This window comes from Lissotriton vulgaris, chromosome 1_1, assembly GCF_964263255.1.
Source record: "Lissotriton vulgaris chromosome 1_1, aLisVul1.2, whole genome shotgun sequence".
In the NCBI taxonomy this organism is placed as follows: Eukaryota; Metazoa; Chordata; class Amphibia; order Caudata; family Salamandridae; genus Lissotriton; species Lissotriton vulgaris.
Window position 1 is genome coordinate 1,609,421,434 of NC_141685.1, and position 24,725 is coordinate 1,609,446,158.

A 24,725-nucleotide genomic window follows, 5' to 3' on the forward strand; every position below is an offset into this window, starting at 1 on the left:
CAGCTACCAAAAAATAAAACCATGTCATATGAGGGAAAAAAGGTAATGTAAGGATAACAGGAATTAAACAACAATTGAACCCATTGTGCTTTGTACAAATGAGTTTGTATCCCATCCTCATTGTCACGTGGAAGGAAGATAGCAGGTAAGGGTGTCATAGAAACTTTATTTCTCAACAGCAACACCAGCATCCAGACAACAACTCCCATCCTAGAACCCAGCACCAACATTCCAATACCCCAAGATTCTACCCTAAGCCTTCAACAATCATAAAACCCAACATTAGGGAAATAATAATTATAAATTATAGGACTTACTGGGGCTAGCAGAGCCGTCAGCAGGAATGCCGGTGGTCGATGAGTCTTGCTGACCAGCTTCTCCCGGACCCTCTACAGCATCCCTCTTCTTGTCCTTAGATGTAAATGTACAGGAATTTATATAGCGCAAATCACCAAGCGGTTTCTAAGCACTTGCTTAGGGAACCCGTCCTGGTATTCCCCTGTGAGATAACCCCGGCAGGGTTTCCGCAAGGTGAAAGCCAGGCATCCCGCCACGAGGGGCCGTTGTGGAGATTAAGCAAGCTATTGCCCAGAGTCGCAGAGTGTGAACCCGTGAATCGAGTAGGCACCGGAGCGAGAATTGTTGAGTCTGTGGACATTTTTAGGACTCAAGACCCCACCGAGCCAGGAATTGAACCCTGGTCCCGGGCTGACCTCTGCTTCCAGGTCTGCCTCCTCTAACCAGTGAGCCACACTTCTCCACAATGATGTAAGCAATGAAGATAGATAAAAACAAACAGAATAATGCTTCAATTAATCTCCACAAAATGATTATGACAGGCAAAAGCAGTCACATAATTGTACTTCTCATATTTTAACCTTCTTGACGGACCAACTCATTCTCACTTTTTTGCAGTGCATCGATCCATACTACACATCGCTGTGAAATAGCTTGGAACTGTACGAGCTATATAAACAAAGTGATAGAGAAATGTGCTACTCACTAATATCACTGATTCTCTATATTGACAGGCGGACAGTCTGCAATGGTTTCTTAACTAATCAGCTAAAGTGAGCACCAAAGATTACTGGCCCTTTCCAGTGCTGGCTCATGGAGTGATATATAGGATCTGAACCACTTACTTTTTCCTTGCTCTGTGGGCTTGCCCCTAGGGCATTTTTCAGCACTAAGAATGGTTTTGGCTTGCCTTTGATTTTGGCAGGATGCTGGGTTTTCCTGGCTCTTTGTCTTCTTTCCTTCTAAGTGGGTGTGGGTACCCTGGTTATAGATATTTTTCACAAGTATGCACCCAAGCTAGGCAGTGGTTACTTTCACGTTGCACCTTGTCTGCCATGTCTGGTGTGCTCCAGATGACGTTTGTGGAGTCTCCCAGTTGCCTATGGTTTATGTTTACAAATTTTACATTTTGATGTCGGCAGCGGTTACCCCGACTGGATCTGAAATCTGTCTTAGCAGCGTTAAGATGTTGCATCGAATGATGATATTGTTGTTTTCTCTTGAGCAGTAAAGTGGGTGAGCACTATGATCTCTTGTATCAGCAGTCTCACAGGGTATGCTATTGGGCGGCAGCTGGGTATTAGTACAGACAGTGAGTCCTATGTGTTTTTGTGCTGCCAAGAGTCTCACTGATTTGAATGGTTCTCTTCAGGGCCAAGCTTTTTTTTCAGGAGTCAGGGGTAGATTTGAGAAGTCTTTATGTCTATGGGGGACAGTCCAATGGTCATCTCAACCTGAATTTATTTAGCTAAGTTTACTGGCATGTTTTATGGGTGGAATTTAACCCATTTATTGGACCAGAGTGCCACTGTGCATTGTGATTGGAGTTAACATCCCATGAGTATTATCGTTTACATTTTCTTTAACTTGGTTGACTGGCAGGAGATTGGTAAGTGGGAAGAGGCCCTTTTCTTGTACCTTGTTCCCCAGACAGGGGCCAGCCTTCAGCTGTCGAAACTGCTTGTGTTGAAGGAGATTTGTCCTCAGTTGTGTCAGCTGTTCTCCCCCTTTCCTCATCAGAAGAATTGGCCAAATTCCTTTCTGGCATCGGAGCTACTTTTCCAAGGATGGCATCATTCCTCAACCAGTTGGTTTAAGGGAAGTTTTTATTCCTTGACTTCCTTCTTTGTCATATTTTTTCGGTCTTGCGCCTCCAAATGCTTCAATTGGGATTGTCAGTGATGTATTTTGGGGCAAACTACTAGGGCCAGGCTGGCTTGGGTCTACCCTACTGCTGGATTCAGTGTTGAGGATGTCTCCTTTTGCTTCCCCGTTAGTGGCTGCTCCTGGTTCTATTACTATGGACTCTTGGGAGAGGCTTAGAAGTGGTAGGGAGCCAGGGAATGGTTTGTCTGTTAAACAAGGATTAAATGGGCCCTATTCACAAAAGTAAAATGAGACAAAAGTCTAACTTTATGACTTTCAATATTCACAAAGGGCATTTACTACTTGTAAATGCCCTTTGTGAATACTCAAAGTCATAAAGTTAGACCCTCGGTATTCACAAATAAATGCCCTTTGTGAATCTCACTTTGCCTGAATCGGACCCAATATGTTTAGGCTAGTCATTGTTGTTTTAGGTTGTATCGGCACAGTACTGCCCCCTTTATCCACTGTCGTGTCTGATGGTGGGTTGATCCCATTGACGGTTTGGGGCCTCAAAAAGGTCTTTAGATCAATGAAGGAGCTGGCAAGAGTAGCTTGTATCGTGCTAATTTTTTCCAGTATTAGAGAGCATGTACACCTTGGAGTTTTTTCTCTCGTGTCCTTTTGGGCCCTTTTGATGAGATTGTTTAAGTCGAAGATCTTACCATCAATCCCAGCCACATGGATAGCTACAGTGTTCAATATTTCTATTTGAATATCCAATTTTGCTGCATGATAATCTATGGCATTGACCATAGATTGTATGGTCTTCAACATGGAAGGTCAGACTCCTTCATCTGGGGGGGGGGGGTTATTACTTTTTGCAGCAGTCTCTGCTTTAGGGGTCCCGATTGTTGGATTCACCTTATCTAGATTAGCATCCTGCTCAAGGTCAGTGGCCTAGGAGGCGTGCATCTCATCCCACTCTTCCTGTGTCAGGTAGGAGGTCTCCACACACTCTGTGTGCAACTATGATGCCTTGTGTAATGTTCCTTTTTGTTCTGGGTTTTATCCACGTGTTTCTGTTGCTATTTGATTGCTGGCTCAGCACCGACTAGAGGAGAAGTAAGATAGAAGTTGTAGCTTTGGATTCATTTAGGGCAGCTGGCTCCACTGAGTTCAGGGGTGACAGTGTGCTACTATTCTCCAATGCTGAAGTTCTTGGTGCCATGACGGCATAGGTTGAATTTGTTTGACCAGAGTGATCTGCGCCCTGGCTGTTGCCCTGCTTACTATGCTTGCTTGCCTTACTGCACTTGCAGGACATCCTCCTTTTGCATTTTCTGATTCACTGTGCTGGCCCAAGGTTAAAAGTTGGGTGGGCCTGCTGTTATCAATGCAAGTGTGAGTGTAAATGGTTGGTCGGGCTGGTGATTAAATCAATGACTTCATCTGGATCTGGAATCCTGCTTACTAGGCTTGTTGGGCATTCTGGGTGTTCTCCTTTCACTTTGTCAGAAGCACCTTGGTCGGCCCGGGTGAAGACTTGGGAATTAGGAATGTCCGTGGAAGTCAGAAGGGATTGGTATTAAGAGGGCCGGCAGGTCCTTGCTATCAGATGTGTCTGAGAGGATGGGCAGGTTTGCATATCTCTGAAGTTGAAGTTTACAGGTGATTTTCAGTTGGTTGTCAGGGTAGTCTACCTGGCCCTGAGTGGTAGTGGGTCGTTGGGCAAGTTTCCTCTGCTTGCTTCCTTGCTGCAGTGAACTTCTAGCCTTCCCTGACCTCCTTCTAATGAGCTGTGTAGCAATTCAGACTCTCTGTGTTGCCAATTACTGCCAAATGCTGGGCGACCTTGGGTCACAGGGGCTTGTTCTAGGCTTGCTAGTTGTGCTGTAGTGATCTGTGATGTGGCTTGAGTCAGTCAACGTTCAAAGTTTGTTCCTAGTGCCACCACACCCCTCTTTTGAAATGATAGTCTTGCCTAGTGGAGATGCTGTTGAGGCAGGGCGAGCAAACAGCAAGGAAGAGAATGCCCTGAGATGCTCAGCCCTCCCCAGAGGTTGGATTACTAGGCCCTGAGGTGGCTGGCTTGTCCAATGGTGGCCCAGTTGTAGCCTGGTAGCTCTCCTGAGACTCCTGTGAGATTTATGGTTTTGGCTCGGTTTGCAAATGCAGAGGGTAGCAACCTTCTTGACCCCTTGGCTGATCAGTGCCTGGGCCAGGACTTCCAGGAGATTCTGAGTGGGGGACAGGCACAAATCACTCTGTTGGTGAAGGTGGAGATGATAGCAAGCCACAGGAGCACACCCAACCCACAAGCCGCACTAGTACCAAGTCAGACTGCTTCCATGGGCCCGACTCAACCTGAATTTGGCAGGGGCCTACCCCACCACAGCCTTGCCAAAAGCAGCCTCTCCTCGCCCTCTCTTACCATGCTGCTGCAATTGCGTGCATCCTCCTTTAGCTTAAGCTGTAATTTAGCTGTTGGGAGTGAAGGTGGGGTTGGAGCTGGGTTGAAAGTTGTGGCACCCTCTGGCCTTCTATGTGCCTACTGCCTTCTGTGCCAGTAGGAGCCAGTCTCAAGAATAGGATAAGCAGAGAGAACAGTATCTCTCAAAGTCAAGAGGGATCTGTCACAAACTCTAACAGTGCATACATTACTTAAAACATACAGATATACTCGCCTAGTGTGATCTTCACACCACCCTTCCAGAAACTGATAGGATTGCATTTCATGTGCCCATTGGCAAACTTTCCCTTTTCCATCTCACAAAACCTGGACATTCACACAACCTTGGATAGAATGCTGTTGCTGATATACGGTGAATAGACACCTTTCCCACTTCATCAGCTCTTCATGTCTCTGCCACGATTTTCTTCCCAGGCCTCCCTATCACTAATACATTACACTCATTTCTATAGCCAATAAAGCCTTGGAACCACATCTGCAGAGGAGAGAAAATTCAAACCAACCAAATGCATTTCAAATTCAGGCCTAGTTAAATTAGCATGGTTAAACACTAACATGTGTGCATCTGTTACATGAATACATGTGCGCAAATAACTTTAAAAAAGTGCAGCAATATATATAAAACTTAGGTAAATGATGCACTGCACTTTCAAAAAAACACAAGTAAACATTAATGTGCACTCATTTATGAATATCTAATTCCTACTACAATGTATGCAATTTAGTAATATAGTTGAATACTTCACCTGTCATTAATAAAGTTAGACACACAGAATATATGGTAATAGGTGCACATAAATATTGCACTTCTGTGACGTGTAAGGGTGGAGCTAAAATTGTGCTGCTCCACAGGGTTAAATATCTGAACTGTCTCACTTTGGTTTATTATATTCTCTTCATGTCTTGCATATCTAGCTGGTGCATTTTGTGAAGAATATACATTTCAGGAATCCACTGGGTGAAGATGTTTACTTTGATGAAAATGGAGATCCTCCTCTTGTCGCCGACTTCCTGAACTGGCAGGTGACTACTGACGGTAATACCAGCTATGTCTACATTGGAAAATATGACTCTCGGCTGCCAGAAGACCAAAGACTTGCAATTCATGATGACCATATAATCTGGGGTGCTGGATATTTTCAGGTAAGACATATTTAGCACTACAGATTATGAGAATCCACCATATTAGTTTCCTACTAAATGTCAAAGGTGCGTCAGTTTACTTTTCCAATATACCACCCCTCCTCCCGGGAACATTAGCTTTCCCATAATAAAATACACTCTCTTCCTGAACTTTACTAAACCCTTTCTCCCTTTAACCCCATAAATGCAAGTATAGAGTCAATTTAGGCTGCTACAATGGAGCAAATGAGTCCTATCTACTAGTCCAGTTGAAAGATGAAAACTGAGAAAAGTCAAGGAATGTCATTTTAGTAATTAATTAATTCACAAAAATAAAGCAGATCGGTTTTCAAATCCCAGTTATGGATTCAAAAATAAAGTGAAAAAAAAAGCAAGAATGGGTCATATCATTTCCTGAAATTAATAGCTGTCAAGTAACACCATATTAAGGGTATATGCTTGTGAGTATCGATTTCAGTCAACATCTCTAAGAATATTTTGAAGTGGAAGTACAAGTCCTGGGATGTTTACTGCCATTGACTAAAATACTACTTGCTGAAAGTTACCAATGTGAGTTAGTAAACAGCCATGCATGAGATGTTTGTAGCACACCCACCGTCTGGTTCCTGAATTCTGTGACTGCACTTCTTCCCTCCAGGCCATTGCAGAACTTTGCTGTAGTACATGTATTCTATCATACATTATAAAAAAAACATACAAGGCTATCTGAAGTTTGTGAAGGAAGTACACAAAACTGGACAGGCTTTGAGATGAGTCCCAAGAAAGACAATCGGTAGCCAGTGCATGGCATGGGTAGCGCATGTGTTTCTCCAGGGTTGTCCAATAAGGCCCAGCTGTCAGGGTCCATAGCTGGACACAGTTAGCTCCTATGTTTCTCCTGTGTGCAATTTTCAGAGCAATATATCCTTGCAACTAGTGTTCGGCACATGTCATTGGAAGGGTCAATCCAAATACTCAGCCTTTCTTCACCACTTCTGAACGAATTCTGTGTCACTGAGAAGCTAACTACAGTCAATGCATGAAAGGGAATGCCTGTCACCCTGATTGGATACAGTCAAACATGTACAGACTCTTCATAGAACGTATACATTAACTGCACGTACAAAGTGCACAGCATGGAATTAACTCTGTAGGATATTTAGGCTGGCTGCCTGTAATCAGTACATTCCATAGTTTTCTGCCCTGGCCTTTGGAGTGGCCCTATTCAGTTACCACTAATGTGGCGATTTTTCACCTTCACCTCAGGAATTCCTTTATCGAGCGCCTCCTACATTGGCTGCCTGTCATTAGTGCAGCTCGGGAGAAACTAGAGTAAAGGCATGGAATTATTTTCTCACGAGCACAACACTAATCCAATAACCACATTAAACTACTGGGAAAAGAATTAACCTTAGGTTCTGGAGCAGCATGCAATCCGGCATAAAGGGCTTTGATGCTCCATTAAGGCTTGTTAAGTGCTTTATAAATGCAATTACAATATAATAAATCTTTAACCCTCCTGGCCCATAATAATATTAATACCATAACACTCAGTGGTCGGGCAGTTCATTGTAGTTCATATAGGCTGCATAGTAATTCCTTTAAAGAATGTATGCAAGGCAGGGAGGAAAGTTTGGACAAGTACTTTTCAACACAACCTTTGAATGCACTAACAGTCCAAAGCTTTAGGTGCTAAGTCAGCTAAAGCTATACACCCCACTCAAATCATCAACTCACCTTTTAAAATCGGTCACAACTGGCCCTGTGGTTCCCAGCCTTATTCTATCATACCTCTACATCTACTCAGTCAGTCAGTCAGTCATAATAGCTTTATTCGACAAATAGTCATGAAAGCTGAATCCAGTACAACATTCATGACCAAAATATTCAAAACTGTTAAAAGGGAAATTTCCCACAGATATAAAAATCCATAAAAATATAAAAACAACAGCTCCTCTCAAAAATATGTACATACATACAAAAATAGAGAATACAGCATACAATATACATTGGTTATAATGCCGCAATCGCTTTTGATCTTATAATCCATGCCCATCCTAGAAATTTAGCTAAGGATATGACAAGTGGTAACCATGTTTCGGTACGCATTAGTCTAAGTGCTACCTCACATATTCAAGTACCCAAAACTCTACAAATTGGGGCCAACAATATACGCCACAGGACTGTGTAAGCAGGACACACAAATAACAAATGGGCCAGAGACTCCAAGTTTGCATGACAAATGGGGCAAGAAGTGTTATCTGCTGTGCCCCAACTTGCAGTGAAAGACTTAACAGGTAATATGCCCACTCTCAGTTGAAAAAAGAGCTTTCTATCATGAGGCTTCGTAATGGTGTCCCAGTAAGATTCTAGCTTTTGTGTTGGTTTAACCATAAGGAATTGGCCCGTTAATGTCGAGGGATCACTATTCCTGAAAAGTTTGCCATCCACCCATCCCCAGTATCTTTCCTTCAGTTGTGCTTTTAAGGTAAACAGGGTGTTTTCAGGATTCTTCCAAACGGCAACTATGCCAATGTTTACTAGCATAGATCTAACATTCTGTAGCCATTGGATTTTCTTTGAATGGTCTGTCTTTTTAGATCTTTTAGGCCCTCAACATAGGGTATCAATTCAGGGGTTGACCACATTCTCTGCCAGTACAGCAGGGGGCGCAGTCTGGCACTGTCAGCCAATGCCTTCCTACCTAGATCACAAAGTAATGGCTGTGCTTGAGTGCTTTGTGGAAGGTTAGTGATTTTCCGTTGGAAGCTATTTTCAGCTACAGTCAGTTTTGAAAGGTCTTTAAGTCCCCAGAGCTCTGCCCCATATAATACTGCACTAACAACTTTCATATTATAAATGGTCAAGTCAGGACTAACTGATTTTGTGAAACGATGCATTAAACTCAGCCAGTAAGGTACCTGCAAACTGGCGATGTTTCAGTGTGGTCATGTCCAGTTGCTTACCCCACCTCATGTCGCCCTGCATTATGACCCCCAGATATGTAAAATCTTTTACCTGCTCCAACTGACGCTTATTCAGCACCATCTCTCCTCTAAAGGATCTATGAGGGTTAAATGTCATATACTTTGTTTTGAAAACATTTATCTCCAAACTCCGCAGGTGGCAAAATCCCTCGAAGAGCGTTAGGGCTCGCTGTAGGCCGCTCTGTGTTTTGGCGAATAACAGCGTATCGTCAGCAAACATGAGGATTGGAATTTTTAAACCCACCAGTATAGGAACGTCCGTTGGATTAGCTTCCAAGAATTTTACAATCCCATTAATAAAAATGGAAAATAAAGTTGGGGCCATCACACAGCCTTGTCTCACCCCCCTTTCCACTCTGAAAGGCGGGGTGACCTGGCCCTGGCTACCCCACCTGATTTTTGCATGGGTGTCCTCATGGAGTCTAGCTATGAGGGTTAATAATTCTTGGGGCATCTTCAGATCTTTCAGTACTCTCCACAGTCTATTACAGGAAACAAGGTCAAAAGCTGACTTTAAATCTACAAAGGCAGCATACAAGCTGCCTTTTTCCAAAACCAGCGTTTTTCAATAAAGTAGAGTGAAGCGAAAGGTTTGGTCAATGGTACTTGTGCATGACCGGAAACCTGCCTGGAAAGGTAATTATTATTATTTATTATTTAGCAACTTGTATAGCGCCTGGTGACCCGAAGGCATCCCCGCGCTGTTAAGCTTGAGTCCTACTGAGGGGAAGGGGTGGGGGGTTTATTTAGGAAACAGAAGGGTTTTAAGTTTTTTCCTGAACGTCAGGTGGTTGGACTCCAGTCTGAGGGAGCGTGGGAGAGAGTTCCAACCAGCAGAGGCTTTTACAGAGAAACGTCGGCCTCCGGTACGTGTTCTCTTGAATTTGGGGATGTTGGCCAGGTGCTCGTTCTCAGACCGTAGGGCCCTCGGTGCAATGTAGGGGGTGACCAAACCGCTGAGGATCGCAGGTCCCGATCCATTGATTAGTTTATGGGCCGTGCACATGGCCTTAAACTCCACCCTTTGGCGGACTGGCAGCCAGTGCAGAGCCTTGATGGTGGGTTTGGCGGATACTCTAGGAGGTACGCTCATGATTAAGCGAGCTGCAGCATTCTGGGTTCTTTGCAGTCTTGCTAAGGTGGCTTCCGGTGCACCTAGGTAGACCAAATTGCTGTAGTCTAACCGCGACATTATGAGGCCCTGTACTAGTAGTTTCCTGGATACGGGCGGTAGGAGGGGGAGAATTTTGCGGATAGTCCGCAGAAGCCCAAGACAGGTCCCAGCGGTTTTGGCCGCTTGGGTCTTCATTGAGAGGTCGGGTTCTAGCCAGACTCCGAGGGTCTTGATTTCGTGTTTCGGGGAGGGGATTTCCCCGAACACGTCTGGCCAGATCGACGGGGGGATAGTCGCCCATTGTTTGCCCATGAGCATCACCTCGGTTTTGGAACCGTTGAGTTTCAATGACGATTCACACATCCACCCGTGAATTTCGGTGAGACAGTTTGGTAATTTGTCTGGGTGGTCGTCTAGTTGGGAGAGGGAGACGACCAATTGTGTGTCGTCAGCGTAACTCACGATTTTTATTCCGAATGGTGATACCACATCTTCCAAGGGGGCCATGTATACATTAAAGAGTGTGGGGCTCAGGGAGGAGCCCTGAGGAACCCCGCTGGTGAGAGGAAGTGTGGATGAGCGGAATTCGCCGTCCCAGACCTGGAACGTGCGTCCGGTAAGAAAGGACTCTAACCAGCTGAGTGCCATCCCGGTGAGCCCTGCTGTCTTCAATCGATGGAGGAGGACACGGTGATTGACCGTGTCAAAGGCGGCACTCAGGTCCAGAAGGATCACTGCCACGGATCCTCCTGAGTCTAGAATGCGCCTTGCTTCCTCGATGACGGTGAGCAGGGGGGTGTCTGTACCGTGTCCAGGACGGAACCCGGTTTGGGATTGCCGCAGGATGTTATTAGTCTCGAGAAATCGGGAGAGTTGACTATTCACCAATTTCTCGGTGATCTTGCTGATCCCCGGGAGGAGAGATATGGGCCGATAGTTTGCCATATCAGTTGGATCGAGCTGGGATTTTTTAAGGAGTGCCTTTTTCCAGCTGTCGGGGACTAATCCTTGAGCGAGTGAGCAGTTGATAAGCTCCGTGATTGTGGGGGTGATAGCGGGGGCCACGTTTTTGAGGAATCTCAAAGGTGCAGGGTCTAGAGGGGATCCGCTTTTGATTTTATTCAGGGTAACTTCCACCTCGTTAGACGTTACTGGCCTGAATGTCTCGAGTTGGGGACGTGATCCCGTCTGATCGGGGGGCTGAGTAGTGTTTCTCCGGGTAGGGGAGCTGGGGGGAGGGAGGGATGTGAGGATACGGGCGATTTTATTGTTGAAGTATGCGGCTAGGTCATTGCTTCTGTCTACCTGAGGGGTGGTGGGCAAAGGAGAGATGGGAACTTTCAATAGCTCCTTCACAATGAGGTAGGATTCCCTGGCGGAATTAGAGGCTTCCTTTATCCGGGTGTCATAATGGGAGGCTTTGGAGAGCTTAATTGCAGTTTTATAGGTTTTGACTGAGGAGTGGTAGGCCTCTTTGCTGGCATTATGCCAGTCTTTTCTCCTGCTCACTAATCCAATCCTGGATTTGTTTAACACAAGGCGTCCCATGATCTTTTGCAATGAATTAATTAAACTTATCGGTCTGTAATTCCCAGGCAAAGACTTATCCCCCTTTTTGAATATTGGGATTATCTCCACTCCTTTCCATGACTCTGGTACCGGCATACCTTTAGCAATTTCATTCATTAAAATCAGGATGTATTGGTTCGATTTGGATTTATTGGAAAGGAATATATCGGCTGAGATACCATCAGGGCCTGATGCTTTACCTCCCATCACAGTATCCAAAGCAATATCAACATCAACTTCATTAAAAGCCGAACCATCATAGTAAGTGTGTGAGAGCTCAAACATATCCCTATCATCTATACTGCAAGCATATTGGGTTTGAAAATGCATTGCCCAATGATCTTGCCTTACATGATTTATCTGCTCTAAAGGTCGGGTATCTGTGCCCCCTTTTACTACACCAAAATAGTTTATGGTTTTTGTTTTCGCACACACATTTGAGATCCTGTCATCTATTGTCGTCCCAAAGTTTCTTTACCGTCTCCTGGGCTTTCTTATATTTCTGCCTAGCTGACCGAACCGTAACCATGTCGCCGTCCTAAATTGCTTTCTCCAAGGAGTTACGAGCCTCCTTACAATCCATGTTAAACCATTTACTGCCCTTTTATGGTGAGTACCTTTATTTTTAGTGGCTTTATAGAAATAGGTACCAAGCGGTTTAAAGAACTCAGCATGAAATCCGATTACCATCTCAGGTGGTACCATGTTAGAAAAAAGATCTTCCAGATCTATTATTGCGTTATCAACATCTAGTGAGATCCTATTTAGGACTTCAGGCTTTGCTATTAAATTTACCCATTTCAATTGCCTCATGTCATCTGTAGGAACTGAATCTAGAGTTATCAATTCCCTGCTAAAATAAAAGGCATCTTTCTCTACCACTATCTCGAAAACTGCAGATAATGGATTATGGCCACTCTCTATCCTCTCAATTACCTTTATGTCCTTTAGTACATACCAAAACTGGGAATTAATTAATGAGTAATCAATGCGGCTGTGACTGGAACCATTGTTAAAAGTACATACACCATCTCTGTCTGAATGTGTTCTACCATTTACAACCCTTAGTCCTTCCTCCATACAGAGGGAATTCATCTGTACTACCACATCAGCCCATTTTTTTACTGGGATTAGATGTAGTTTAGGGATTCTCCGAAGATCATCTTCCTCATCAGTAAAATTAGAGTTCCCTTTTAAACGGGGTTCAAAAGTCATGTTGAAATCACCCGCTTTTATTACATCTGTGCTCCTGGAATGTTGGTCAAGAAGTGTTTCCAGAGCTACTAGCACCTCGGATTTCCTACGCTTAGTCCCCCTTGCATAGATGTTATAGACATCAAACTTTTCACCCACATCAACCTAAACGCTAATATCCTTATTGTGGGACTCAAAGACCTGCACCACAAAGCCAATTTCTTGGCGCACCGAAATTGTTAAGCCTCTTGAGGGTCGACCTTTTCCGCCAGCGATTGCAGAGACATAATAATTTAGATAGCCTGCACAATGAGTTGGATCCATTGCCCAAGTTTCCTGAAAAAGGCAGACATCATGTTGTGCAACAAATGAATGCCAGTCTGGAGATGTAATCTTGGAGTTTAGTCCAGCTACATTCCATGATATCACGGATAAGCCTGCCACTAGATTTTTGCTTGAACACAAAGGTGTCACATTGTTCGGCAAATTAACTTGATGGTTAGTTAACTCAATGACTCCCTTAGTTATCAATATGCTAATGTCAGGGGGTATGGTGCTTTTTATACATTCCCCCTCATTAGGGTGGTGGATAGTATTACTAGGTTCTCCACTAGAAGGTATGGCCTTCTGAGACGCATTCAACAGTCAGTCATTAGAGCCTAGATTTGAAGATCCATCTACTGGGAGGCCACCTAGCCCCGTGGAGCAACCCTGTCCAGTTACGAAAAGGAAACGTCTAAACTGAATTAAGGAATGGTCTGGAGAAGTACGAAACTCCAGAGCTAGCAGGTTTTCAACTGGTTCATGATCGTTTAGTATTAACTCAATGCCATCTAGAGGATTTGTCCGGGAAGAAAGTCTGTGGGCTCTAAAAATATCTTCTCTGATAACCGAGCAACATCCCCTGACATGGCAAATCAAATGGATTGCCTAATTTGTTAGGGAATCTGCGCTTTCTCTACTATTCCTGCTGTCATATTTAGGGACATTGACCATTTACATTTTTGGCGCCTGATGCAAATTTGTACCTGACGGTATAATACTTTGTTGCCTATAGTTATTTAGAGGGATCCCTAGACCTAATATGGCAGGATGCCTGGTTTGCATCTCAAATAAATCTGATTTTGGAATAGATACATGAGCAGGACCCCCCAGTGATAAAGGCTCTGTGTTTGATCTATTTTCTCCCCCGTGTTGTAACAATGTGGAGTGTTAACCTTGCTCCGAGCAACCTTAGATGTAATGGCCGAGCAACTTTCCTGACTGTTTGTCTGCTTGGATTGTTTGGGCTGCTTTACCGTACGATTGGGAGTTTCTGTGTAAGCAGGAATCCTTTGTGTTAGAAAATCAAACATCACAGTCAGTTCTACCAACTTTATTCGCATAAGTGCTACCTCTGCTTTTAATTCACTAATAAGAGAAGTTAATCCCTGAAAATCAATGATGTTATGTGAATTAGATATAGGACGAGGGCTATGTGGTGGTGACAGGGGATTATTCTGGAAGTCATCCACCGTCTCTTGCAGATCTATGAGGGGTGCAAACCTATTTGTACAAACAACCAATGTTTCCCCAGCCTCCGGGGTCACACAGGTGGCAGAACTACTGATGATACTTGGTTGATCACAATCTCCCATCAGGCAAATCTAAAGGCGGAACTAAGAGCCCTGGCCCAGCCCAACCTCTTCCAGGCAATGACGGGCAAGGATGGGCCTTCCCCTTGGCCCGGGCTTTGCCCGGTTTGCGGCCCGCGCGTGTCCGGCACCGCGCTGGGAATTGCACTTTTTAGCGCTTTGCTGTCGGCAAGCTCCTCCCTCCTGGGGGGAGCACTGGAGGCACTGGATTCTGGGACAAGCAGGCAGTCCTCAACAGATGCAGGTAGTAAGGGCGTCCTGCGCCGCGCTGGTGAATCTCACTTTTTAGCGCATGCTGCAGGCAAGCTCCTCCCTCCTGGGGGGAGCACTGGAGGCGCTGGATTCTGGGACAAGCAGGCAGTCTCCAACAGATGCAGGCAGTAATGGCATCTAGCACCCCGCTGGTGAATCGCGCTTTTTAGGGCTTAGATGTAGGTAAGCTCCTCCCTCCTGGGTGGAGCACTGGAGGCGCTGGATTCTGGGACAAGCAGGCATCGTGCAATAACCACTCCACGCATCAGTGTGCGTAAAAGGCCATTTATTAGGACAGGCATGACATCTTACAATAAACATAACATCATTAACTTAACAATCCCCCCAACATCCTGCCTTTCAACCGTCATCCACTCACGTGCTCCACCAGCCATTCCCAAATCACACCACAACCTCTTTGCATCTCATTCACTTCCCCTTTCCACTTTCCAAATCCTCGGTCATTTCCATCCATCGCACTCCCGTCTACCACTCTCTCCCATCCTGCACCTGTAACCCCCTCCCTGGAAGGGTGATTCTGCCCGTCATGGACTCCCCACCCCTCCCAGTTCCCGCCACCCAGGGAACCCCCGGAGGGCGGTTACCTGCCCCACCAAGCGTGCACCTTTCGAACTCAGTCCCTCTTACACCAGATTGATTCATTCCATAAAAAGCTAATCAGATCGCGCAGCTCCATCAGGTAAAATGCGTTTCCTATGTGAGAAAGGTGCACGCCGTCGTCCCTGAAAAGAAGAGGTTGTTCCAGCTGAAGCCCAACATGAGCCAGCACTTTGATACCCCGATCCGCACAAAAGAGTCTCATCGCCCTATTTAATTTCCTGCAAGCCCTTTCAACGGCCGCAGGTTTGAGTGCACCCCTCCAGATCCTCCGTGGCATAAATTCAGTCCACACAATGCAGGCGCCAGCCAGATTGCGTTTCATCACCTCCAAGTCCCTCTGCATCAAATGCAACAGTGACACCCCCGATTGTTTCACCAAGTCATTTTCCCCCAGGTGGAAGATAAGCATGTCCGGGCAGCCTAGCTGCGACACTTTCCTTGTTAGCCACGGCAACAGTTCACCCCATCTCATTCCGCTCTTACCCCACCATTGTACTTCGTGATGGCTGCTCCTCAGGCCCAGGCTATGGCCGTACACCTGCCTGTCAGCGTATTTCGAAGCCCAGTGCACAAAAGAATGCCCAACGACCAAAGTGACCGTCTTGGCCCCCGGTCCACGAACACAACCTACGAAGAAAAAGATATTAGTACCAAGGCTTGACAAGAAAAAACGCCAAGCAGCGCAGCCGTCCAAGCATTGTGCCCCCACGCCCTCACTTGCGCACATAGCGCTCACAGCACCGCGACCGCCAGCGACCAATCCTCCTGATCTCCTCCCACGACCAACCCAAACCTGCCGCCGCCGTAGCCACCCCAATTCGAAAGGAATGCGTGCCAAAATGAGCCGGATCCCTGCCCAGCCTCCTCAAAGCCATCCGCAAGACCGCCAACAACTGGAATGACGTCAAACGCTTCCGTGACGCGTGCACAAAAATTTCCCCCTCTGACCTCCGCACTTGCCCACCAAAACTCAGCCACTCACGCACCGGGCACATGCTTGCACACCCACTCTCCGACAACCAAACCCACTTGCCCCGCCCCAGCTGGTCAGTCTTGGAACGCCCCAACCAAATGCCCAATCGCGACCCATCCACACGCACATCAGCAAACAACCGGCCCGGCGCCCCACGAGTCCCCAGCAATTCTGACCCACGAAATGCTCCAAAGAACATCCAGATCATGCACAGGCGAAACAGCGCCACCTCCTCCCCGTCGTAACAACAGAAATGCAATTCCTGCAAAACCTTCTTCAATAAGTCAAACGTGATAGCCTCCCGTGGCAACTCCCCCCCACCCAACTCCGCCCGCACCCGCCCCCAACCCTTCAACATTCGGCTCAGCAGATCCGATCTAGCCGGATCAAAACCCAAATACACCATGCAGTTGAAAGAAACTCCCGCCAACTTGCCAGCGATCGTCGTCTGCGACAACCCCCTATCCATGCAGTCCAACACAAAGCGCACCACCCTCTGTTCACACTCCTCTTTCGGCAACCTCCCCACGTCCATCCCCAGGCCCGCAAAGTCCCTAAACTCAGTCCAACCCCAATCTGTATGCCCGCCTAGTAGACTCCGCCAAAGACCTCTCAACCAAACCAACCTCTCTCACTCCCCCCATGCCCAGATACCCTCCGGCACCTTGGTCTTGCAAGCCTCTGCTCCCGGCGCCAGCTCCCTGAAGCGCTGCCACTGCAAACGAGATAACGCATCCGCAATTTCGTTACTGGCGCCAGGCACATGTCGCGCGCGAAACAGCACATTGTAACGCAGACACAGCGGCATGAAACTTCGCAGCAAGCGCAGCACTTGCAGATCCCTAGCTTTCTGGTTGTTAACCAAGTCCACCACCGTCATGTTGTCCACATGAAACAACACCGACCTGTTCTTGAATTCTGGGCCCCACACCAGCAGCGCAACCAACAAGGGAAAAAAGTCCAAGAACGCAATGCTCCTGCCCACTGCTCCGCACACCAGCGACTGTCCCAGAAGATCCCGAAACCTGCTGCTCCCGCTGCATCCGAGTAGAGTTGAACCTGCCACACCATCCTGTCCTGCGCGAAATCCAAGGACACGCCGTTGAAGTCTTCCAGGAACACCAGCCACACTCGCAAGTCCGACCGGACTCCCAGCGTGATCCTGACCCTGTGATGTGGGAGGGCCACACCCGACATGGCCATGCCAAGCCGCCTACAAAATGTCCTACCAGCCCTCTCCACTCTGCAGGCAAAGTTCAACAAGCCCAGCAAACGCTGCACCGACCTCAAATCCAGTTTCCGAACCTCCAGTGCGCCTCTCAAAGCATCCTGCATCTCAGCCACCTTCGTCACTGGCAAACGCGCCTGCCAAGTCACCGAATCCAGTTCAATATCAAGGAAAGTCAAGCAACAACTGGGCCCTTCCGTCTTCTCCCGGGCCAATGGCACCCCAAAATCCTGTGCCAACAACTAAAACTGCCGCAGAGCCGTTCCACATTCACCAGAGCGCCCCGTTCCCACAAACAGAAAGTCATCCAAAGAGTGAGTCACCAGCCGGTGCCCACTGTGGTCCACGAAGGCCCACTGCAAAAAGGAGCTGAAAGTCTCGAAGAGCGCCCAGGAAATTGCACAACCCATTGGCAACACCATGTCCACAAAAATGGCCCCGTCAAACTGCATGCCCAACAAAGGAAAATCCGCCGGATGAATGGGGAGAAGGCGAAAGGCCGACTTGATGTCACACTTGGCCAACTCTGCCCCCCTCCCGCAGGAATGCACCAGACCGATGGCATCGTCTACAGACGCGTACAACACTCTGGAGTCTTCCTCCGCAATGAAATCATTCACCGACCCACCTTCCAGCCAAGACAAGTGATGAATCAATCTGAATTCCCCTTGCTCCTTCTTGGGCACCACCCCCAAAGGTGAGACAATGAGATCGGACAGCGGCCAATCAGAAAAAGGACCCGCAATCCTGCCCACCGAAACCTCCTTCTCCAATTTACACGCCACAACCTCCGGCAGTTCCTTGGCGGACCGCAAATTCTCAGCCCAACGCCTCTCCCTGGGCCCCTGATATCCAATCCAAAAACCTTCAACAAATCCCCAGTACAAACGTAACGCCGCCTCCTTATCAGGGTACCTGGAGAGCCAAGGACCCATGGCCTCCACCTTAACCGGAGTATGGGCCCTTCGGCCCAGGCTGCCCCCTACCCTTGGCAAATTTCCACTGCTCTGACGGCGTAGCCACCTTGAGGCACTGTGTGACTGGGTGACGCCCCCCGCACTTCGAACACTCATGTTTAAATTTACAGGAGGGGCGGTTGCAGAAACCTTTATTGAACCCCCAGCAGGCCCCCAAAGCGACTGGCTTGTACTGCTGCCCTGCTGATCCTGACCACACAGCCTGGTTCCCTTGTCCACCTGCAGTTCCCTGGTTACCCGCCCCAGACTGGGCGGGGTGCGGCTGAAAAGACCGATACGTGACCGGAAGACTACTGGCCGTATGCGTAGATGCCGCCGCCTGCGTCGAAGACATCCACTGAATCCAAAGTTCCTGATCTACATCCCCCCACGGCTTGTCGGGATTAACACTGACCCTGGCTCGAAACTCCTCATCGTAGCTCAACAATGCAAAACCCCCGAAATGGAGCTGTGCCTTCCTTATCACATCCATATACTTGAACAAAGCAATAGCCCGATCCCCATACTTCTCACAATAAATGCTCGCATAAATCAAGAAGTCAGACGTCCAATCCTCCATCGTGACCGGCACCCTCGGCCGCCTGGTCAATTCCCACTCCTCCTCTTTAGACCCCTCCTTCGCCTGAATCTCCCTATGCAAGAGCTTAAAAACATCCACATATTCATGCCTCCAGATCCTTGCCTTCGTCTTGTCCGACAAATGTGACCCCAGGGGCATCGCCAGCCCCATGTACGGCAATTTCTTCCGAAGCTTCTCCACCCCGTCATCCTTCCCCTCCAAGTCCTCCACCTTGTCAGTCTGCGCACTGGCCGTTGCGACCTGCTTACCCCCACCAGCCTTCACAGGCACCACCCCACCTGGGGTCCCAGACCGCACAGACCCATCCCTCACCCCCACCGACCGGCAGGGCTTTTTCCGACCCCCCCTCCCCCATCCAACCAGGCGTCCCACCAAGGGCCCTCACCTGACAAAGTTGCAGGAGCGTCCCGCTCCTGTCGCCGCGCGTCCGCCGGCTTCGACATCCCTCTGTTGGCCCGACTGGCGCCGTCCCGTACCTCGTGAAAAGCACCAACCCTGTTCGCTGCCACCCTAGTCTTGCACACACTTCCAGGCTCACGCAACTCACCCTCCTCCAACTCATCCTCCTTATCCTCATAGTCCAACCATTCATCCTGCACATCCAGCGGCACCACTTCAGTCACAACTCTCTTTGCACCTTTCCCTTTCACTCGAGGCGTAAATTCACACTCCAACATGGATGGTGCCCGCTCCCTCGATGGAGGGCAGGCCGCCGCTGACCCCCCTGCTTCTTCGTCCCGGCGTTTGGAGGCCATTTTGCGCCCCGCCGGCCCACCCCGGCCTCTGCCAGCTGTCCCTGCTGGCCTGGTCCCCCCCCCCCGAGCCGCATGCGCTCGGGGAGGCCCCGGTGCCACCAGGTCTCTGATCCGTCAAGGCAGTCCCTGAACTCTCCACCCAGACCCACTGCCCTTGGGCCCCTGGGGCCCCCTTTCCTCGACCCCCAGCCAACCCCCGGCCACGCCCGGGTGCCTGGGCCCCTTCGCCCTTCGGCACTCCGCCCGCCTTCGCCTCCCTGGCGGCACATAAGCGCTGCCACTCCCTCTCATATTCCGCTATGACGCAGCACTGGTCGCGGGCCCTCTCCTCCTCGGTCATGTGGGCCCACCGGTCGAACATGGAAGACTGCCCTGGCTCCCCCAGACCTCCCTTCCCGGGCAAGGGTGCCGCAGCACTCCCCGCCACCTGCCCTGCCCCCACCTGCTGCTGCGCCTTCAGAGGGCCCTTGCCCTTGGAACCCTGGGACCTCACCACCCCCTTCCGGCCCCCCGAAAGGTCGACCGGCTGTTCGACGACAGTGAACCTCTCCTCACCCACGGACTCCTCCCCGGACAGCGTGAGGGCAAACTCCTCTCCAGCCGCCACCTCCCAGTCATCCGAGTCCTCCCCCCCACTGCCTTCGCTACTCTCGCCATACCCTGCCAACTGACTCAAGCTCCTGGACAACCTGGCCTGCGACGCCAGTGGAGCCCGGCCCTGCCCGGGGTCCCCAACTGCAAACTTGGGGCCCTCAGATCCCTCCCCTCCGGCACCCTCCTCCTCCTCCGGGACCACATCCCCTGCCCCCACCTTGGCCGGGAGGCTCAGCCTCCTCCCCCCTTTCTTGGGGGCCTCCTGCGGTTTCTTGCCCTTCCCTTTCTTGCCCCCCCCCTCACGAGCCACAGAGGGCTCGTCCATGCAGGCTGCAACAACTGCAGCCACCCCGCAGACGCTGACCTGCTTGGGCGGGTCATTCTGACCCATGCCTGGTCCAGGACACCGGGCTGGAGGAGATTTCCCAGCCCGGCCAAGCACTATCAGGGCAGCCCTCACAACCTCTGCGTCAGGTGTAGCCATCCTCAATTACCACCCTACACGCCCTCCGCGAAATGCGTGAGGTTTGGCAACCCGCTCGGCCCGTCCACGAGAAGCGTGAGGTTTAGCACCCTCCACGCACCGCACCGGAGCACCCGCGGCGAGGATTCCGAAATAACACTAAATCACACCCCACCTAAATTCAGCAACAAGACTCTAGCCTAATCGTCGCACTGGGGCACCAGTCACGACGTTAAAACAACCAAAATCGTACTCCGCCTACTTAAATTACACTCCGCCTAAGCTCCCAAGACTAACTTCTCCCTGAGGCACCGGGCACAGGAAAAGGAAGTTGTTCCCCTCCTGTCCCCCTAAATAGCCTCCTACCTAACCCCTCCCACCCTTGACCTAACCCCCTACCTAACTTCCTGCCTGTCCTAGCCTCGTGCGAACACCCCGGGGAAAAGACTGGTCTGCCGAACTGCATTCCCCCGGGGGCCGCAGTCCCCAACAGATGCAGGCAGTAAGGGCGTCCCGTGCCACGCTGGTGAATTGCGCTTTTTAGCGCTTTGCTGCCGGCAAGCTCCTCCCTCCTGGGGGGAACACTGGAGGCGCTGGATTCTGGGACAAGCAGGCAGTCCCCAACAGATGCAGGTAGTAGGGCATCCCGCGCCGCGCTGGTGAATCACACTTTTTAGCGCTGTGCTGCAGGCAAGCTCCTCCCTCCTGGGGGGAGCACTGGAGGCGCTGGATTCTGGAACAAGCAGGCAGTCCCCAACAGATGCAGGCAGTAAGGGAGTCCCGTGCCGCGCTGGTGAATTGCGATTTTTAACGCTTTGCTGCAGGCAAGCTCCTCCCTCCTGGGGTAGCACTGGAGCTGCTAGATTATGGGACAAGCAGGCAGTCCCCAACAGATGCAGGCAGTAATGGCATCAAGCGCCGCACTGGTGAATCGTGCTTTTTAGCGCTTTGATGTAGGCAAGCTGCTCCCTCCTGGGGGAGCACTGGAGGAGCTGGATTCATGGACAAGCAGGCAGTTCCCAACAGATGCAGTCAGTAATGGCATCTAGCACCCCGCTGGTGAATTGCGTTTTTAGCGCTTTGCTGCCGGCAAGCTCCTCCCTACTGGGGGGAACACTGGAGGCGCTGGATTCTGGGACAAGCAGACAGTCCCCAACAGATGCAGGTAGTAGGGCATCCCGCGCCGCGCTGGTGAATCACACTTTTTAGCGCTTTGCTGCAGGCAAGCTCCTCCCTCCTGGGGGGAGCACTGGAGGCGCTGGATTCTGGAACAAGCAGGCAGTCCCCAACAGATGCAGGCAGTAAGGGTGTCCGTGCCGCGCTGGTGAATTGCCCTTTTTAGCGCTTTGCTGAAGGCAAGCTCCTCCCTCCTGGGGAGAGCACTGGAGGCGCTGGATTCTGGGACAAGCAGGCAGTCCCCAACAGATGCAGGCAGTAATGGCATCAAGCGCCGCACTGGTGAATCGTGCTTTTTAGCGCTTTGATGTAGGCAAGCTGCTCCCTCCTGGGGGAGCACTGGAGGAGCTGGATTCATGGACAAGCAGGCAGTTCCCAACAGATGCAGGCAGTAATGGCATCAAGCGCCGCACTGGTGAATCGTGCTTTTTAGCGCTTTGATGTAGGCAAGCTGCTCCCTCCTGGGGGAGCACTGGAGGAGCTGGATTCTGGGACAAGCAGGCAGTTCCCAACAGATGCAGGCAGTAATGGCATCAAGCGCCGCACTGGTGAATCGTGCTTTTTAGCGCTTTGATGTAGGCAAGCTGCTCCCTCCTGGGGGAGCACTGGAGGAGCTGGATTCTGGGACAAGCAGGCAGTTCCCAACAGATGCAGGCAGTAAGGGCATCTACATTTACTCATTCAATGATCCATATCCTTACCCCATGTTACCTGCAGCACTGCACCGCCTTTTTAGGTTGAATATACCTTACTGTGTCTTGGTTTAGAGCCAGGTTTGGAACGTTCTTGTTTTACGTCTTTTCATTATACCATGACTTATTTACTGTGACCATGCTTTGTTGAGGAGCTAGCTTTTTTTGTCACTAGATCTTGAAAGGCATTTGTATATCACCAATGTCGTTCTGGTAATGTATCTTTTTTTCGAGCCATCACACACGTTGAGTTAGCAGCATTGCTTGAGTGTTAGTTATGCCTCCAGCCGGGTCCGTTTTGGAAGTTCCAGGAGATGTCATCATGGCAGATCATACAATGACTGCTGCTTAAAAGTCATCCCATTCACTATGATGTACAAAGATGAACTCGGTGGCTCTTCAATTGTCACATTATACCGTTGGTGTAGTTGTTGGTCCTTTCAGGTGAATATTGAGGCTTTTAATATAGAAAGAATGAAACAAGGAATCAACACAATTTTCACTTTCATTTTGTCTACAGGTGCCCAAGTCTGCGTGCAGTGAAAATTGCCCACTGGGTTATAGAGAAGCTGCTCAGGAGGGGAAGCCTGTCTGCTGCTTTGACTGCATCCTGTGTCCAGAGGGAGAAATGTCAAACACTACTGGTGAGAAACACATGTCAACACGTGGTTTGTGCAGACAGCATGGCAGGTTTTTGGAAGGAGATCAGAATTCCAAAGTCAGGAGGTATTGGTAAAAGGTAGTAATCAGTAAGTGACACAGTTGAATAAATGTGAAATCGTAGGAAAAACAATCATGCAGTTATTAAAGAAAACACAGGTTGCCAATAAATGGCAGCAGCTTAAATACCAACAGACTTCTAGACATAGAAAAGTGCTTGAAACTGGAATTAACCCCTTCTTGAATTATTGTCTCACAATACCAGGAATTTGAAGGGTACATCAGTGCCAGTTCACACATTGATAGTCATGCATCATTTTGGACGGCTTTATGGGCAGCCTCTTACTTTTGATCAGCACTTAACAGTAGTCAACATCCAAAATGAAAATATGAGAGTTGGTCGGTTCCACCTACAGCTTGATTTCAGCTGCTAAAATCTCCTGGTGCCACTCATAAAAAAAATGTAATTATGGGGAAAACCAAACCTGGATCACTGATTTCCCTTGGAAATTCCTCATTTCCTAAAGTAGCCTCAGAGTTCCACCTATTATCCCATTCAATATTCTCCCAGAATTGCCTAGCTTTATTAATTCCTGGGTAGGGCGCAATTACAAGGCTAATTTCAGGCTACTCATAATGAGGGTCTTAATGAGCTTTTGGAGGTCCAAAAATTAGTGAGTAGTAAGTAGTGATCCAGAAATTCGCATTTGTCTAAAGAGTGCAAAGCAGTCATGATTAAATTACTGTCTGTATGATACTTATGCTCCGGAGAACAGATGAGCACATTTGCGAGCAGCGGCTACAGTGATTGTAAATTAATGAACTGCACACTTGGCCAAGTCATACTGCAAGGTCTGAGAGGACGCTTCGAAAACTGAAAATTCAGCAAACAAATTTGCAGTTGGTGTGTAATGTACGTCACATGTACATTAACTCTTTCCAAAGTCCTGCAGGAGTTGCATCTTCCGTCTCATAACAACAATTCACCTTTAGAGGATGTGCTTTTTAAATCGATCCTAAAGAGCATGCGCTAGTGCATGTTCTTTCACTTGCAAGACTTGTGTTCAATAATGTGCTTACAATTCGCCCACTGCTTACCATTTGTTGGCTTCATTCTCACTCATCATTCCTGCCTGATCATTGGGCAGCTCTTGGTATTCGTCACTTCCATTTTGGTTCCGTGGCACACGGACCAAGTGCAGATTAGATAGGATTTGATTAATAGGCTTGATTAGTGTCCGCTAGCCATCCACTGCTCGCACTGTGATTCAGGTACTATTTCTCCATAATGATTCTGTCAACACTGGGTGTGTCTAAACTCTTTTTTTAACTCATATCCACCCCATCCCTGTTTCTTCTCCCCTCTTACCTAAGCATGGGCAAATTTTGCGAATCTGGCGTTCGCGAATTTGCGTATTTGCGAATTCGCAATCTGCAAAATCTGCGAACTCTCGCGAAATTGTGGATTTTTTTTGTGTTCGCAAGGGTTTCTGCCAGTTCGCGAGGGTTTTGTACCAGTTCGCAATTGCGAACTTACTTGTCGGCTCGCAACAGTCGC

The 24,725-nt window shown here is 48.8% G+C and overlaps 1 protein-coding gene across 1 annotated transcript in view; it reads left to right on the forward strand.

Moving 5' to 3' along the window:
- LOC147750880 (extracellular calcium-sensing receptor-like) overlaps positions 1–24,201 on the forward strand; it is a 198,982-nt gene extending 174,781 nt beyond the window's left edge. Inside the window, exons 4-6 of the mRNA XM_086931626.1 lie at positions 5,492–5,719; positions 23,028–23,151; positions 24,113–24,201. Of these exons, the coding sequence (XP_086787752.1) occupies positions 5,492–5,719; positions 23,028–23,151; positions 24,113–24,201 (441 nt within the window). The remainder of the gene's footprint in view (positions 1–5,491; positions 5,720–23,027; positions 23,152–24,112) is intronic.
- The last annotated feature ends 524 nt before the right edge of the window (positions 24,202–24,725 follow it).